Source organism: Knufia obscura (genome assembly GCF_036327395.1).
Source record: "Knufia obscura strain CCFEE 5817 isolate CBS 148926 chromosome Unknown scaffold_3, whole genome shotgun sequence".
NCBI classification, from domain to species: Eukaryota; Fungi; Ascomycota; class Eurotiomycetes; order Chaetothyriales; family Trichomeriaceae; genus Knufia; species Knufia obscura.
Window position 1 is genome coordinate 118,452 of NW_027042689.1, and position 17,834 is coordinate 136,285.

The 17,834-nt window shown below is 41.7% G+C and overlaps 5 protein-coding genes across 5 annotated transcripts; 2 read left to right on the forward strand and 3 right to left on the reverse strand.

The window, feature by feature from the left end:
- Positions 1-5,694: 5,694 nt before the first annotated feature.
- On the reverse strand, positions 5,695-6,627 carry PMZ80_003110 (uncharacterized protein; the record flags this gene model as incomplete). Its single annotated transcript, XM_064871539.1, has 1 exon — positions 5,695-6,627. The coding sequence occupies one exon, from the start codon at positions 6,625-6,627 to the stop codon at positions 5,695-5,697; it is 933 nt and encodes a 310-aa protein (XP_064731919.1).
- Positions 6,628-7,870: 1,243 nt separating this feature from the next.
- On the forward strand, positions 7,871-9,665 carry PMZ80_003111 (uncharacterized protein; the record flags this gene model as incomplete). Its single annotated transcript, XM_064871540.1, has 4 exons — positions 7,871-8,150; positions 8,208-8,365; positions 8,418-8,499; positions 8,548-9,665. The coding sequence occupies 4 exons, from the start codon at positions 7,871-7,873 to the stop codon at positions 9,663-9,665; spliced, it is 1,638 nt and encodes a 545-aa protein (XP_064731920.1).
- A 978-nt stretch (positions 9,666-10,643) lies between these two features.
- On the forward strand, positions 10,644-11,264 carry FAP7 (factor activating pos9; the record flags this gene model as incomplete). The annotated part of the gene is made up of 1 exon (XM_064871541.1): positions 10,644-11,264. One exon carries the CDS (start codon positions 10,644-10,646, stop codon positions 11,262-11,264), a length of 621 nt encoding a protein of 206 aa, XP_064731921.1.
- A 1,833-nt stretch (positions 11,265-13,097) lies between these two features.
- On the reverse strand, positions 13,098-13,944 carry HAM1 (nucleoside triphosphate pyrophosphohydrolase ham1; the record flags this gene model as incomplete). Its single annotated transcript, XM_064871542.1, has 4 exons — positions 13,098-13,175; positions 13,226-13,287; positions 13,400-13,581; positions 13,679-13,944. 4 exons carry the CDS (start codon positions 13,942-13,944, stop codon positions 13,098-13,100), a joined length of 588 nt encoding a protein of 195 aa, XP_064731922.1.
- Positions 13,945-15,149: 1,205 nt separating this feature from the next.
- PMZ80_003114 (uncharacterized protein) lies at positions 15,150-16,586 on the reverse strand (the record flags this gene model as incomplete). The annotated part of the gene is made up of 1 exon (XM_064871543.1): positions 15,150-16,586. One exon carries the CDS (start codon positions 16,584-16,586, stop codon positions 15,150-15,152), a length of 1,437 nt encoding a protein of 478 aa, XP_064731923.1.
- Between the last annotated feature and the right edge of the window lie 1,248 nt (positions 16,587-17,834).

The following is a 17,834-nucleotide window of genomic DNA, read 5'->3' on the forward strand; positions in this document are numbered from 1 at the left end:
TATTTTTTTTTAATTCTTAATTAGCTATTCAAATAGCTTTTATCTTATTATCTTATATATTTTAAATCTAAGTTAATTATTATAAGGCTATTAGCTCTATATAACTAGTAATAATATAAGTAGAACCTTTATAGTTTTACTTAAAAATACTAAGTAGGGAGTAGAAGCTATATAAGTTAACTAGTAAGTCTAGTTTATATAGGTAGAGATTCTAGTATAATTTAGATTAACTATAAAGCTATAGAGATACTATATAGGGAACTCGTTCTTATATACTTAAGTAGATATTCCTAATAAGGAAGTATTAGCGTAGTATATTAGTATATTAGTATATTAGTATACTATTATACTAATAGATTAATATACTAGATATTTCCTGTTTTAGATATTACGTAATATAACCTTTATTATTTATATACTAAGCTTCCTTAATTAATCTTCTTATATCTTTATATATAGTCGTTCTATAGCTATAGTTCGTAATGTTAATCTATTTATAAAACTTATATTAAGGATTACTTACTTCTTAAATTACTTTATATAATTAGCTTATCTTTTTAAAGTACTACTTATCTTAAAAAGAAGCTAAAGAAGAGTTAAAAGATATTATAATAGTGGTATTAGTAGTAAAGAAAAAGATTTAAAATAATAGTTAATAGTTATTAATTAAAATAAGGTTTAATATAAAGTAATTAACGAGTATAGCTATATATAAATTTTTTTTATATTTTATTAGTACTTAGTATTTATTAAAACTTTCTTTTATATCTTTTAGATTTATAAGTTATTATTTTAAGATCTAAAGTATTTATTTATCTTTAGGTAATAGTATAATACCTATTCTCTTAAGGCGTTATTAAAGAATCTAATTATAGCTATTATAAAGTAGCTTTAATATAGTAAGCTAATTACTAGATACTATCTTATTATATATAGCTTTTTTTAACTTATAATACTACTTAAAGAGAATATAAATATATCTAGAATTAATTTAAATAAACTTATTTACTTATAAAGTATTTAATTTACTAAGTTATAAAAGTATATAATGGAACTATTATATTATAAATTCTGAAAGGTTATAATTAAGATTTAAATTTATTAATTATGTAATAATCGCTTAATTAATATCTATTAAACTTACTAAAGCCTTTAAACGCTTTATTCTACGCGTTAAAAGTATACTTTAATAATTAAAAGCTAAAACGTTTATTCTTAATACTCTTAGCTATATTATTTTACTAGTTTAAGTTATATAGTTTACTAAGCTTATTTACTATATAATTTAAATATACTAGTTAGTATTTAATATTATATTTATTATAATTAAGTATATACTTAAAGATTTTATAGTAAATAATAAAAAAAAGATAAAAAGATATACTAGTTAATTAATTAAAAAATCGTTATAATAGTTACTAGTAAGTAACTACTAATTAAACTTTTATAAAAAGTCTTAATATTAATAAATTTCTATATATTATTAAGTATTTACTTACTATAAATTTATAATATCTTATATAAAGCTATACTATTATTTTTTAATTTTATAGTTATATATAAAGGTTCTAAAGAGATAGTACTTATTTAAAGAGTAATTTAAAATACCTATACCATATAAAACGAACTAAGAGCGCCTATAAAGAGAAATTAAATCTAGTTAGTTAAAGTAAATAAAGTAGTTAAAGTAAGACTTAGAATACTTATTAGTTAAGGTAAGTATTAACTATAATATTAAGTATACTTCCTTAACTATTTATTGAGTTATTTATTTCTCTTAAATTTAGGCCTTAATATTAATTTAATTATTTAGTATTACTAAAGTATTAATTTAAGTATTTAAATAATAAGTTACTAATTAATTTATTAATTTAAGTATTAAGTAGAGTATTAATTAATTAATTTTTTATTAAGGTAATTACCTATTTATTAGTTAATTAGTTAAGATATTAGCTAAAGTATTAATTTAGTTATCTATTTATTTAACTATTTACTTATCTATTAGTTTATTACTTATAGTAATAACTTGAGTATTACTTTATTTATTTAGATGATTATTAAATTAATACTTAAAGTATTAATATTAAGTATATAGTTATATAGTTATATAGTTATATAGTTATATAGTTATATAGTTATATAGTTATATAGTTATATAGTTATATAGTTATATAGTTATATAGTTATATAGTTATATAGTTATATAGTTATATAGTTATATAGTTATCCAGTTATATAGTTATCCAGTTATATAGTTATCCAGTTATATAGTTATCCAGTTATATAGTTATCTAGTTATATAGTTATATAGTTATATAGTTATATAGTTATATAGTTAATAGCTTAAGTATTTAAAGTAATAGCTAATTAACTAAGTTATTATTAACTAAGTAAGTATTAAAGGTAAGAAAGTAAGAAAGTAAGAGAGTAGGAGGATTAATACCTTAGTCTTAAGGTATTTAAGCCTTTTTATAGCTCGGTTTCTCCGCGCCTTCGTTATTAACGGAGAGATCTTACGACTTCGAATAACTTTTATAAATAGAGAGGACGATTTAGTGGTTTTAAAGAACTAATCGCTATATCGTAGAGACGATTCGTTATTGCTATATAGTTAGCGAAAGGTAAGCGAAAGTTATAACGTAAAGAGATTTAAGGTATTATAGGTTATATAATTTAGAATTACGTATAGCTAATTAGATATACCGATTAATTAGAAGTATAGCTTTATTAATATAAAATACCTTTAGATTCCTACTTCGTAGGATTATATCTAATTAGTTAGATTAGCCTTAAGTTATATAGCTTTAAAGAGAGTATACTAGATATTAACTATAATAAAACTTTAGTATTATAGTTAATTTAAGTAAAATAAGAGTACTAGTTTTTCTTTTTAATAATATAAAGGTACTATTTAGTTATAAAATTTTATATCTTATTACTAATACTAATATATATTTAGATTATATAATAAATATAAGTATTAAAATATTTATATATTTTTATATTAAACTTAATAAACTTATTATACTCGTTTATTAATTAATAAAAGTTAAGCTTATAATACTATACCTGCTTAATATAAATTTTATCATACTTAGTATCTTATAAAAAGAGCTTATAAATACTTTATTACTAGTAAATAAATAATAGTACTTATTAGATACTCCTTTATTTATATATAATAATAGTCTTATATTTAATAGTAGTTTTAAGCTTATAGCGACTATAGTTTCTATTATGGTTAATAATAATATTATATTTTCTAATCTTAAGTATTATCTTTATTTATTTTTATTTATTCTTAGTTTTTATATTATATATACTTTAAAATACCTATACTACGTAAAACGAACTAAGAGGGCCTACGAAGCGAGATTTAGTTAATTTAATTAAAGTAAGTAAGTAGTTAAAGTAGAACTTAACTAAGGTATTAATTAAAGTATTAATTAAAGGACTAATTAAAGGACTAATTAAAGGACTAATTAAAGAACTAATTAAAGGACTAACTAAAGGACTAACTAAAGTATTAACTAAAGTATTAACTAAAGTACTAACTAAAGTATTAACTAAAGTATTTATTTAGTTATTAGTTAGTTACTATAGTACGTATTTATTAATTAACTTATATATTAAGTAAAGTATTTTTATTATTACTTTACTTATTATTAAGTTATTAGTTTAAGTATTAACTTAAGTATTAATTTAAATTCTATTTAGTTATTATTATTAATTAAAGTATTTAGCTAATTTATTTATTACTTATTAACTTATTATTTTAGATATTAACTAAAGTACTAATTCTATTATTTAACTAGTTACTAATTTAATTCCTTAGATATTAAGTTAAGTATTAAGTTAAGTATTAAGTTAAGTATTAAGTTAAGTATTGAGTTAAGTATTAAGTTAAGTATTAAGTTAAGTATTAAGTTAAGTATTAAGTTAAGTATTAAGTTAAGTATTAAGTTAAGTACTAAATTAAGTACTAAGTTAAGTATTTTAGTTCTTACTTATTTAAATTACTTACTTATTATATTACTTATTTATTTATTTATTTACTTTCTTACTTACTTTTATAACTTAATAGCTAAGTATCTTAATAGCTATATATCTTATAGCTTAGGTATCTAAAGTACTAAATAATTAAGTAAGTAAGTAAGTAAGTAAGTAATTAATTAACTAACTAATTAAATATTAAAGGTAAGGATACGAGTAGAAAAGAAAGAATAGAAGAACGCGAGCGAGTTAATACCTTAATCTTAAGGTATCTAAGCTCTTTCGTAGCTCGGTTTCTCCTCGTCTTCGTTAATAACGAAGAGGTCTTACGACTTCGGCTAACTTTTACAAATATAGAGTACGATTCAGCGGTTTTAGAGAAGTAATCGCCATTAAGTAGAGACGATTCGTTGTCGCTGCGTAGTTAGCGAAAGGTAGACGAAAGTTACAACGCAAAGGGATTTGAGGTATCGTAGGTTACATAATTTAGAATTACATATAGCTAATCATATGCACTAACCAATTAGAAGTACGGCTTTCTTAACATGATTTGCCTTTAGATTCCTGCTTTACAGGATAATCTATCTTCTTAAGCTAATACTTTTATATTATATATATAGCTATTAATTTATCTCTCTTAACTAGTACTTACTAAATTTAAGTTATATTTATTTTAGTATAATAAGTTTAGCTAGTAATAAACTTAGAGATATTTAAATTAACTTATACTTATAGCTATTAAGAAAATAAGAAATTCTCTTCTTACTAGTATACTAAACGCTTAAATAACTATTTATAACTTATTTTAAAGCCGTTAGCGTTTTATTAACTAAAGTATATTATCGGTATTTAGTTATTAAATAAATAAATAAAGGCCTTAGTATATATTTCTTAATCGGTATTTCGTAACTTATTAGTTATCTTTTTATAAGGCGATAATAAAGTAGGTAGTAGTTAGCTAAAGTAATTTAATAGCTTAAAACGATATAGTAATTCTTTTAATAATATATATTATAGCTATAGTAGTATAAATTTCAAGAAAAGTAGCGCGGAAAAGATTCTACTAAAATACGAAAATCATAGCACTAAGGCGGTTCGATCTACCGTACACATAGTAGCGATCCACAACCGTTCCTATCTTATCATTGACCCTACCAGGTTTGTCTCAGTATATGTGACTGAGCTGAGCCGGACTAGAGTACTGTAGCATCTCTGTTTCTTGAAGTCACATCACTACTTGGCAACGCCGCAAACATGAGAGCATGAATCCCAGCCATTCGACGATAATGACGGAACACGAAAGTATACTGTGATCATGCTTGATTTAGGGCCGTCTCCTCAGATACTTAACTGGTATCTCGCGCCTAGCATTGCACGAGCGGGACAAACTCGGTTTTTAAATCTGTCTTGGATAAGCTGCGTACCACCAAAGACGATAATCGCAACGGATGCTGCTAACATACACTTACCAACCCCATGCTGCGCGAGGCAGAGCTTGCGCTGTCCTGTCCAAACACAGACGTTCATGCTGAGTCGCAACGGTGATCAGAGCTCGCAGCAACCCTTCTTCAAATTGAGGTAGTATTTGCTACTGTGCAAAGCTCTGATGATATACTATTGGAAAGCACTGCCTGGGGCAATAAGTAGACGCAACAGGAACATCTCGCTCGCATCGCAACAGTCCACCATCGTCATGATCCTCTACTTGATTGCATCAGCGGACCAGTTGTATCCAATCCACGGTCGGCCATTAGTCTCTTCAGCATACTCTGCCATGGTCTTCCAGCACCAGTTGCGTTGGCCGGGGTTCACAAACTCGTTATCATTCTTCAAGCCAGACATGGTGTGGTCTATCTTTCCTTCGCCCATCAAGAATCTCAGATATTTTGACGGATCGTGCGTGCCCTCAGCCAATGTCTTCTGCTTGAAGTCGAAGAGGTCGATCTCTTTGATCTGTATCGGAGATGAGCCCGCATTCTCCATAACCGCCCCGAGTTGCCTGACAGTCGACGCATCGCCACTGACGTGCAGGCATTCGGGAATCTCTTCGATTGGTGTACGTGCAATCTGAGCAACAACGTTTCCGACATCACGAAGTGCCGTGAAGGATATCAATTTATCTGGCGATCCAACACTCTCGAAGATCCCGTGTTCCACGTCGAAGCCATACCAGGGGCCAATACTATCCTCGATGAACAGACCATTGTATATGCGACACACTTTCGTCGTAGGTATAACGGCCACAGCTTTGTCATAGTGTCTCTTCTTCCGATCCCATTCTGCGTGGGGAAAGTCATGAATTGTGTGATCCACGCCAAACTCAGAAGGGATGTAGAGTTGAACGGCTGAGCCAGCGATCGCGTCAATTAGTATATCCTTGAAATCGTGACCTGCCGGGCCTACTGTGCTGATCAACACATCTACTCCGTGGAGCGCTTGTGAGAGGGTGTCATCGTTGTAAAATCGTACTTGAGCATCGTCAAAAGACTTCTCACCGGACCCCTCGGTGGGCTGCCGTTTCAGAAACACGACGTTGGCATAGCTGGCTCTGAATATAGGAGACAAAAGTGCTCTACCAACCTCCTTGCCAAGGTGGCCACCAGCGCCTACGATTGCAACAGTTCTAAGAGGCATTGTCAAGCATTCATATGAAGTTCTTACGTTAAGGAGAGTTGAGAACGTATGAGGCGTTCAGCTAAGGATGACATCTCTTCTAGTCAGGCCACGACGTTATAGATATCTCAATCTATGCGGAACTGAACCTGGGCACCGTCAGATGCACCATGTACTGTGCGCCACCTACACTCGGGCTGTGCAGCCGACGGAATTCCAGAGGTCTAATTGGCGAATTCCAAACCCCTCATGATCGCGCCTTAGCTTTTCCCATGGTCTAACCCAGGCCTCGGGGCAGAGCTTACAGCCACTTAACGGATCAGTGAATAAGTGGTGCATCCCGCGCACTTGACCAACCAATCAAAAGCCCCGAGCTTCGCAAGCAGATACACCAGGTATGAAGTCAACTCCAGATGGAGCTGGGACCATGAAACATGCAAGATTAACGACCAGGGTAGAACAGTCTTTCCGTATGTCGTGTTGGATCCGTTCGAAGCTTCTGTAACTCCTGAACTACACAGCTCAGGATCGCATTGGACTACAACTCGGCACACTCGGCCACCTGCTTCAAAGCACCTGTCAGAGTCATGCGGTTCTGTTCCCAACCAACGATGCTCTGCTCGCCAAGAAGATCGCGTTGACGATACCGGGCTACCCGGCGCACCATGGGAACTTCTGAAGACAGGTAAAGAACGTCCAGTAGTTTGTAACTAATCAGCAACCAGGAACATGAGATACAACATTCAAGTGGCCAGCGAAGACTGCTCTTATTTTCGGTTGGTGTCTCTCGATATATGATCATCAACCGCCTCCGCTTGTTTCCGCTTGGATGCCAGGATTACAGCAAAGTAAAGAACGATACGGCATGGTTTAGTCATTATCACGTGATTTGACTGTACTTGCCTGTGATTGTGGTGCTCGCATACTAGTGCGCCGAGAATACATTTTTAGTATGTGCCTTGGCACTCCGGAGTGCCAAGGCATTCTTAGCATTATACATTAGATCCGCTAGTAGTTCTGCTCTTACCAGATGTAGCCCTATGTTGCGCTCTTCTGATTGCTAATGAAGGCACGAATTTGGCGACCATTTCGTGCCACCCTAGGTGTATAGGCAAATTAAACGGGCTATGAGCCAAGTCTGGCAACGGCGTCAACACCTTGTGGCACAGCAAAGTGTTGTAACTGACCGACATGGATATAAAAACAGCTGTTCCTCTCAAGATGGGCTCCTGCGGGTCTACACAAACACTCAATTCTTATTGTCATGGCACATACTGCTCTGAAAACCTTAATCCTACTGAGCACCGCCGTCGCGGTGTTGGCACAGCTCCCCGCATCCGTGCAGGACCAGAACAGCATCACCCTGGACGATGGCAGGACTGTTCGATTCAAGGAATCTAACCTTTGTGAGACGACGGAAGGTGTCAAGTCATATGCCGGTTACGTTGATATTGCGGATGACAAGCACATATTCTTTTGGTTCTTCGAGTCAAGAAATGATCCAACCAACGACCCAATAACGTTATGGCTCAACGGAGGGCCTGGTAAGACTACCTACACACTTGATGAAGAGTCACAATGCTGACAAATCTCTCTCAAAGGTGCCGACTCGATGGGTGGGCTTTTTGATGAGATTGGGCCATGCAAAATCAATGAAGATTATGCTACAACTGAACTGAATCCAAATTCGTGGAACAACGTGTCGAATCTGCTGTTCCTCAGCCAGCCGGTTGGGGTGGGATTCTCCTACGGGTCAAAGGTAGACTTGCTACTCTCGTATCGAGGTAACGCAGCTCCTAACGGGCCCACAGCTCGACATTGAACTTCCGATCGATGAGACAGGGACAATAACAGCACCAGCAAGGATCTCAGTGGCTGATTACGCCTCTGTCAGTAAGTGATCCATAGTCCCGCTGCTCGCTGCTTCTAATAGAATCGCAGACTCTACAGAAATCGCTGGCGACGATGCCTGGAATGTCATGAAAATGTTCTACGCAGCTCTGCCAGAGATGGCTCCAGAGGTCAAGTCCAAGACGTTTCATATGGCTACACAGTCCTACGGCGGCCACTGGGGACCGACTTTCTTCAATCGCTTCAGGAAAGAGACTCAAGCCATGGAAGACAATGCCCCTTTCCAAGTTGGCGCACTAATGATCGTTAATGGCCTCACAGACTTTCGTCTCCAGTATCCGTCGTTTCCAAAGTTTGCTATGCACAATACCCATGGTGTACATGTCAACGGTATAATTTCGGCATACATGGAGTTTTCACTTATTATGGAAAGCTATGGCTGCTTGGCGTTGGTCGACGTGTGCGAACAGCTGTGGGATCTCACCAATGGCACCACGATCTACGGTGCCAACAGATGCCAAGCTGCCGCTGAAGTGTGTCGGAACACGGTGGAGATGCCATTTTTGGCTTACACGAAGAGGCATAACTATGATGTGCGCAACAGTACCGTTGAGCCGGGCGAATATCACTTGCCCGATGCGCGCTACACGCCATATCTCAACATCCCCGAAGTTCAGCAAGCGCTTGGAGTCGATCTCAATTATACACGCGGCACAAATTCAGAGTATCTGGGCTCCTTTGGATACACGGGCGATTTTGTCAATCCAAAGCTGTTGAAGGACCTTGAGGAACTTCTTGACTCCCAAGTGCGCGTCTCGCTATGGTACGGAGATGCTGACTGGGTCTGCAATTGGTTCGGCGGCGAAATGCTGGCACTCGGAACCAACTACACCAACGCCGAGGAGTTTGGTGCAGCTGGATATGCGCCCCTGATGGTTGACAACACTCACTATGGCGACACCAGGGAATTTGGCAACTTCGCATTCACTCGAATATTCGATGCTGGGCATGCAATGCCATTCTACCAGCCCGAAGCTGCATTCGCAATGTTCAACCGCGTTATCAATGGCAAGGACACTGCCACTGGAGAGCACGATCTTATACACGACTACACAACAATAGGCCCATCTGAGTCCACATACAGCCAGATGAAAGGAAAACCCAAAAGATCGCTTCAAGGGAGTGCCAAGTTCAGAAACAGGTTGTAGCCAAAGTGGGATCAGTCGTCTCTCGCCGACGATCTAGCGTTACTCTTACAAACTGACCACGCACCTTTGGCGGGATTTGGGTGTACCTGCAGAGCTTGAGAAGCCGTTGAGCAACGATAGACATGCGGTGGTGGCCAGGCTTCATTACAGTATACTGAGTTCTGCTGAGTAGTGTCTTCGCAAACTCGAGAATAGCCTTCAAAACGCCTCGATTAAAACTACCATTGCTTGTCTTAAGGTCTCTTTCCGAGGTCGCCCTCCGAGCATGGTTGCAATGTTGTTGAACGCATCGCCTACCTTGTCTCGTAGCTTCTTCCTGGCTTTCCTTAACCAGTAGCGCTTCCACCTCGTGGTGATGAGCGAGAAAGACCGCCACCGATCCATATATTTCTGTTGGACGTTTTACTGAGCCATTCAGTCGCTAACGTGTGATGTTAACGCATGGAACAAGTCATCTATGTAACGCGTTCTCGACGATTCCGGATGAAGAATTGAGAGGTGATTACTGTAAATTCGCGGTCTTAAGCGAACAGGCTTGGCGGCGAGCCCTTGCGGAAAATAGTTTGCCCGTCTTTACACCCCACAATTTAGGAATTCTAGGCACGACTAGCACCATCTTCTAGGCGTGCTTGATGCCTATAACGCCTAAGCGTCAAGCCGATGGTAAAAATAACGCGGACACACAAAATATTAGGGTAGAGCACAACCCCTAAATGGTCCCCTAAGATAATCCGGAGTGCTTAGAGCATTAGTGAGCACAAGCCTAACTTATGCCTAAGCTTTATTTGACCAATGATTTGCGTGTCCGCGTTTTTTTTTGGCAGAGGCTCGGCGTTAGCGAGCAACCTGGAGAACTGGTTGGCGAACCCCGCAATCTGTTTCCCACACCGGCTCGGCGGGTACGCCCTCGATGCGAAGAAGATCTCGCAGCTAGCACCGACTGATCAAGCATAGCCCATACGTTCGACACTCCGCATAATGCCACGAAGATTCCCAAACATCGTCCTCACGGGTACTCCTGGCGTAGGCAAGACCACAACGGCGCAGCAGCTTGTCGAGCTCTCCAAGTCGGCAGATCCCTCGTCTTCCCATATACCGCTCAAACATCTCTCAATAAACAAGATTGCAAAAGAGCAGAACTTCTACGACTCTTACGATGAAGAGCTTCAGACAAACGTGGTAGATGAGGACAAGCTATTGGACCATATAGAAGAGCTGATATCGGACGGTGAGGGCGAAGGAGGCTGGGTGATAGACTGGCATGTCTGCGACATCTTTCCAGAGCGGTGGGTAGATCTTGTGGTTGTGCTGCGCTGTGAGGACACAAACGTCTTCTACGAGCGCCTGACGAGTGACAAGAAGGCAGAAACTGGCGAGACTAGAGGTTACGAGGGGAAGAAGCTGCAGGAGAATATCGATGCCGAGATTTTCGGTGTACTAGCCGAGGAGGCGAAGGAAGCGTGGCCGAACGAAGGACAAGTCGTGGAACTACAGAGTGTGCAGGCTGAGCAAATCGAGGAAAATGCTGAGAGGATCTGGACGTGGTGTCAGCAGTGGGTTAAGGATAACGCAGGGCGCACAGACGACTCGGGCGGATGAATCTTGATGATCAGTATTCACGGTCAAGAGGCAAAAGCGTATGATCTTATATTGTCAGCCTCTCGCAGTCACAAACACAGAAAGAGCGATCACTGCCTCGTGCAAGATCGACGATAAAGACCGTTGTGGAAGCACGCCCGCTACCTCGGAACTTCAGGTCAGGAAATCACGGCCGGCTCGATTCAGGATGCGCCAGGAGCACGCCAGTATGTGCTGTTGATGGCTCCAAGGACAACAGGCTACAGAGGGTATGCAGTGACTGCCAGCAAGCAAGATACTGCTCTAGGATTTGTCAGCAAATCGATTAGTATGCGGGATAATGTAACGTGTGCAGAGTAAGATGAACAGCAAGGACGGAGTAAATGAATCAGCCAGAAGAGCATGTGGAGCAGACGTCAGATAGAGAACACGAGCAGAACAGACCTGGAGAAGACAAGGTTCCAGAAGTGCTGGGAATGTCACCAGACGACTCGAGAGCGAGATCAGAAAAGCAGGCAGAGTGGACGCGGACTACTGTGCAATACACATTCACTGTGATGCGGAGGACGCTGCAACACGGCAAGGACATAGGTTCGTTGCGAAAAGTGCTTTAATACGTTCAAATTCACTCGTTGCCTTCTGAAAGCAGCTTGTCTCAAATTGAGTCTACATTTCATGCAATGGTAGTCACCACGTCTTTTCCATATGATCGTCAGGAATTCCCTCGGCTGTGGTGTAACAGGCCATAACATGCTACTCACAGTTCCCATCACCCACCGCACCAGTACTGCAGCCCACGGCACTCGCTGACACACCAGTCCTCTTGTATAATCCAACATACCGCTGCGCTTCACCGTCACCCGTCCTTCCTCCTTCCACTCCTCTCAACAATCCTTAATATCAAACGCAAACATCGGCCGCGTAAGCGTATGCTCCCAGTCCTGGCTCGAAATCCCAATCTGCACATCACAATTCGCATCGTTGTACAGCCTAATCACACACGACTCGAAGATCCCGACCTCGAAATCGATGTCTTCGCCCTTGGCAACGTAGATGGCGGTGCAGCCGAAGTTTTCGTCGCCGTCGAATTGTTGGCGCGGGGTTGTGAAGACCCAGGCTGAGGTCAGGGGGAGGATGGTGAGGAGGAGGGTGGAAGGGAACTTCATGTTTCGTAGGGTTGCTTGGTGGATGGTGGTTCTGTTGGAATGTCAAGGCAGGAGAGATTGATCCAGATACTTTGAGATTATTGTGTTGGGAGATGAGAAGTCGTGAGTCTTTTATACCCGGCTGATAGACTTCGAGTCTGCCTTGGTCTGTTGCCTTTGGGATAGGCAACCTCGCAAATCCTTGATCATCATACGCATGAGGATATGTTGATTCTACCGGCTCGCTTTCTGAAACGGCAAATATATCATTGATTGGCACATTGTGATCGTAGGTAGGACAACTTCGTGTTGACGTGCGTATTCCTGCGGACCTCCTGACTCCGATACGAATGCCAAGCGCTGGCCCGGGTATTTTCTTGGCAAGATCCGGGCCTCGAGACCTGGTTGGTGCTGTCGTAATTATTTGTCACCCAATAGCCGCTATGGGAGATGGTTTCTTTCAGTGAAGATGGACTGTGCGACATCGAGCTGGCTCCCCAGCTTCCCCAGTTTCGTGGCTTCGCACTGGCAGTCCTGATGTGGATGCATGCTGACGTGAGCAAAGACCTATCAGTCGCTCGTACTTTATTGAAAAGGTGCCTGGTCGATATTCTCGTCAAAACCAGTCTTGCATGCAACTCGACTGTTCGTCGCTGCAAGTTGTCATGGCTACTCCACCCACACCCCGCGGTGAGATGGTTGATTTCGCTCATAGTGTTTCAACTTCACCTCCAGCAAGCCAAGCCTTGAGCTTCTCCAGAGCCTTTCCACGGTGTGATATCTTGTTCTGCTCACCGGTCAGCACTCTCACCATCCATTCCCGTATACGCTGCTCACCTTCTCCTCCTTGTCCATCTCAGCATAAGTTTGCCCCTGATACTCGAAACAAGGATCCCAGCCTACGAATCACAGATTAGCACTTGCACATGCCATCCTTCTTCTAGTTCCTTCCCATCCTTGCTGAGCGCTCAGGTGAAGTAGTAAGAAAGGAGGCATTACCGATCCTCTTACCAAAATTACTTGGCCCTCTAGCGGGCACTAGCTTCCCATCTGTGCGTCCTTGAAACAGGATCGGCTTCTGGCCAGGGCCAGCGCAGTACGCGAAGGTGCATACGGACGTTATGCTCTTGTCTTCGTAGGCGGCGAGCAGGTTGTTCAAGCCTTCGTGGCCGAGGGACATGAGGAAGTACTTGCTGTGAATACAACGTCAGTACTTTGGGAAGCATCCAGCATCACCACCACCCAGGCACGAGGAGTGATGTTGAAACCGGCGCCGTGAATCGGACTTACATGTATGGCCCCGGCAGCCCATTCAGAGCCTTAAACTCAAGCGCAGTATCCTCGGTCAAGACAGGCCCATCAATAGCTGCGGCACCTTTGCTCGCTTTGTCGCGTGCGATTTCCTCTATTGTACCTTGAATCTCATCGATGTCGACATCGCCTCTGTTCGTGACTGTCAAATCTGGCACATTAGACATCACGGCTTGAAATTCACGAAGCTTGCCAGCATTTGACGTTAAGAAGTTGAGGTGCTTGGGACGAGTGTTGGCGGCCATATTGGTGAGCTTCCTCGAGAAGCGTCGTGGCAGGCTCGCCAGAATTGACAGGAGGACGAGGTCTGACGGCTGAGACAGTGCCTCACAGTGCTTATCGAGCTCGATCGTATGACGAGGACCACTGTGCTTCCACCTGATATTGCGGTTCAGACACACAGAGATCAGTGGATATCAAGTATGATCCAGCAAAGTTTGGTCCCGCACAAGCCTTTCCACCTTCTTGCACGGAAGAGTCAAACAGCCAAGGACTGATAAGAAATCATTAGTAATCCTTGCATCGTCAGGCAATCAGGCAGCACTTTTGTAAACCTCGACTCGTAGAGTACCATTTCACCAACCACTAGGCAGATAAGTCCAGCATGTTGATCAAAGAGCACAGAATGACACTATGCAAAGGTTGTGCGCTGCCTCTTCCGAATGATGGACGGTGTAATCAGTAGAAGTGAAAATGCCACGCTCTTGGGGAGGAGCTCGTACGGGCGGCTGTTGTGACCTGCAACACAATCGCATCTGTTAGCGTGTTTAGCGCTACTAAAGAAGCACCCAGCAAAGAAGGATACTAGTATCCGTGTTGAATAGCAAGCAGTTCAAGCGCGCAGGCAGTGACATTCTGATAGGCCATATATGCTACCAATCTTTATAGTGCTTGATTGTGATATGCTGCAGAGCCACGGCAAGGCTGAGCCAGCATCAGGTCATGCACGTTGCGATAGGCCAGCGCGTCTCGACTTGCATAGCGTCGATTGGAAGCATCATCCGAGGTGCAGCATCGTGCTTCAACATCGGACGAATGGCGTTAAAGGAGATAGGATCCTTGATAGATAGGGTGGACTAGATGGGGCATCAGATCGTGCCCACCGTGCATCTCTGCTCGGATGCTGCATGCTGCTAGACGCACGATGCGAGGCACAGTGCAGGGAAGAGTTTGACATCAATGATATTGCAGCGACAACAGCACTAACTCAATACCCAGCTCACAACCGCCACCAACGCCATGCCAATCAAAATTCCTCTTTCTCTTCTTCGACCAAATCAGTCCAATGGATGTCCTGTTGCTCGTAATTCATGCTCAGCATGCCCTCTTCGCTAGGCACGAATGATACCCCACTACCATGCTGTAAGTGCTGTTTGATAACGCGCTGTCTCATAGCAGACTATGCTAAATGTAACTCAGGTGTCCAAGAGGTCTTGGTGTTCGCCGTGCTCTACACAGGCCCGTTGATCGTAATCATCTCAAAGGCTCTATACCGGCCAAGGTACTTTTCGTCTCTCCGATGCGCCTTCATTAGCCTGTCTGGTGTCGGACTGGAGAATGTTAACCTGTTGTTCATTGCCAAGTTCTTGAGCTGCTTCGAGGGATTGTACATGGGATCGAAGACAACGAGGTTAGCTTCATAGTTATTGTCGAGCTCAACACCAACAACTGTCATCGAATGGCCTTGGTGTTGGAAGAATAGCGGAGGCTTGTCTGTGATAACGACTTTGTCTGTATTGTTGCTGTCAGATCCATCATCGAAGTGCTTGCACACCGCCTCCATCATCGCTGTGTATGCCTGCTTCTTGCTATCGGACGAGAATGCCGCGGCCTCTGCTGAAATGCCTAGGCTGAGCAGCATGGCTTGTGCTTCTGGCGTGCCAATGTACTTGCGAGTCATGCGGATCCCGCCAGTCTCAACTCGGCCTGCACTGTTGTAGCCTTGATCCCAAGCATTTTCGATCAGGTCTTGAAGCTTCAGTATCGATGGCAGTCTCTTCCCATCAAAATGTTCATGCCCTGGCGCTTGTGCATCTCGGATGTACGATACTAGCATCTGAATATTTCGGTATCCACAGAAGCCACCTTCGTTAGGTAGCTTAGCGACATGACGTGTGAATGGGTTGCAGTAGAAGGCTCGCGCCACTTTGGGGTCGATTTTGGACAGCCTCGCGAGGACAGGCACAAGGTTCGGTGTCTCGTTGCTAATGACCTCAATCTTGACTAGCTGCCCATCGTGCCCGATTTTGTTAGAAACGGTAATCTTGGCCCCATCTTCCAGCAGTCGAATCAACCACGATGGCATTTTCTTCTCATTTGCATACGGCCCCAACTCGGCTTTACCGAGACGTCGTACTTCGCTAATGCTGACTTTCGAGGTGCCAGAGCCCATTACTTTGAGTCGTGGAGGTGAGAACATGTCCTTAAGCGATGTCGTCCACCGTTTCTCTTTGACAGGTGTTTGGACTTGTGATAGAACGTGGTCATGGTTCCTGATGGCATTAGATATATCTGTGGAGAAATTGTTTGTTATATTGATAACAGCGGCATCCGTGTTTGCCATGTCTTCAGCGACATGGAAGTCGGTGTGGAACTGAAGGTCACGAGCTGGAATCTGTTCGCCGCAATGATATGGACATTGTACAAACTCGAGTTCGGATGGCGTCGATCGACCACTTTCGGCTGCTTGGGTGGTGGTTTCCTTTCGTACTTCTTGCCGGGCTTTTCTGGCAGCTTCGACCTCGTCTTTGACGGCGAAAGGGCTCTCGCCATCTTCGGCGTGAAACAACTCAACATGCAGGAGCATCTGGTAGTCACTGCGCTCCTTGTAGTCGCAAAACGGGCAGGTGAGAATCTCACCGCCACCATTTCCGTGGCTGTCTGCCATTACGATCGTGTGCAGTGTGTGACTGTAGAGCGAGTTTGTCCCCAGGTACAGTGGTATTGCTTGCTCGACAGTCAGGTATATGATTGTTTGCCACAGTTCAGACGCACAAGCCACTCCTGGGGGACATCTGCGCTCCAGCGTAGTGATGTCCCGCAAGTCGGTGACAAGCGAACTGTGATTATCTCTGCTGGTTTGCGATCATATCAGCATTGCTTGATGGATGGTTTTTTGATGCATTGAATCAGAACTCTTCAATGGATAAATGACGCGTCACGCGAGGCATGGTCAAGGATACCATGATCAAGTTTTGAAGGCAGTGCATTATCGCCAAGTATTGCACTTTCAGGACAGCATTGGTAGTACGACATATCACGTCGGAAGAGCTTGGGAGATAAATTAGGGTGAAGAGTTCATCAGACAACAAGTACTACCTCTCAATGTATGCGATGATTCCAAGTACAAGCCCTTATCAGGTGGCTACCAAGCCTTAGGAACACTCGAGCCTCGGTCCGGTGCCCGGAACATGTGGCTGAGACATAGAGAACAGAGCGAGCATAGCCACGAAGCGAACGCGAGACGTTTCTTCAAGCTTTAGAAACCAGAGCGAATGAAGTCGACCGCGTGAAGCAGGACCTGAAACGAAATTGAATTGATACAGCTAAGTGAGCTATGGTCATGAAACCATTGATTCGTGTCCCGAATAGAACAATTGTGGCTTGAGATTACCTCAGCGGAGGATTGCCAAGCACGACAAGCATCGGCTGGCATAACCGCCGAGATCAAGGGCAAAGATTTCTATCTCCCTTTCTTCTTTCAGTCCTCCTCGCGGTCTCTTAATGCGTATCACTCTGAGGCAGTATCGAGGCGGACCATGTCACAGTAACGCGACCATACGATTCCCAATACCCAACTGTTCATGATATTGCTAGCTTCCGCCAGTCATCAATAGTCGCGGAACCAGATCCAAGGATCGTCGACGGCGCGCTCAAGCGCCTTAGACAAGGGGGATCTGCAATGTCGATCATTAGAGCCCATCCCTTGCAACATATGCCAAGCACTTCCGCAACATGCACAGCTTCAAAGTGCTCAAGAGGCCAGAGGTGAGCTCTGACTGGTCTTCCATGGGTCGATCCGCATGGAAGGTGCAGCCAGCCGATTGTGTACGACATGAGGCAGGAAGGTGATACGAGTCGTTCTTTCCATATTCTTCTGCTTCGTTTTCGCTAGATGCCAACACCTCGAGTCCAA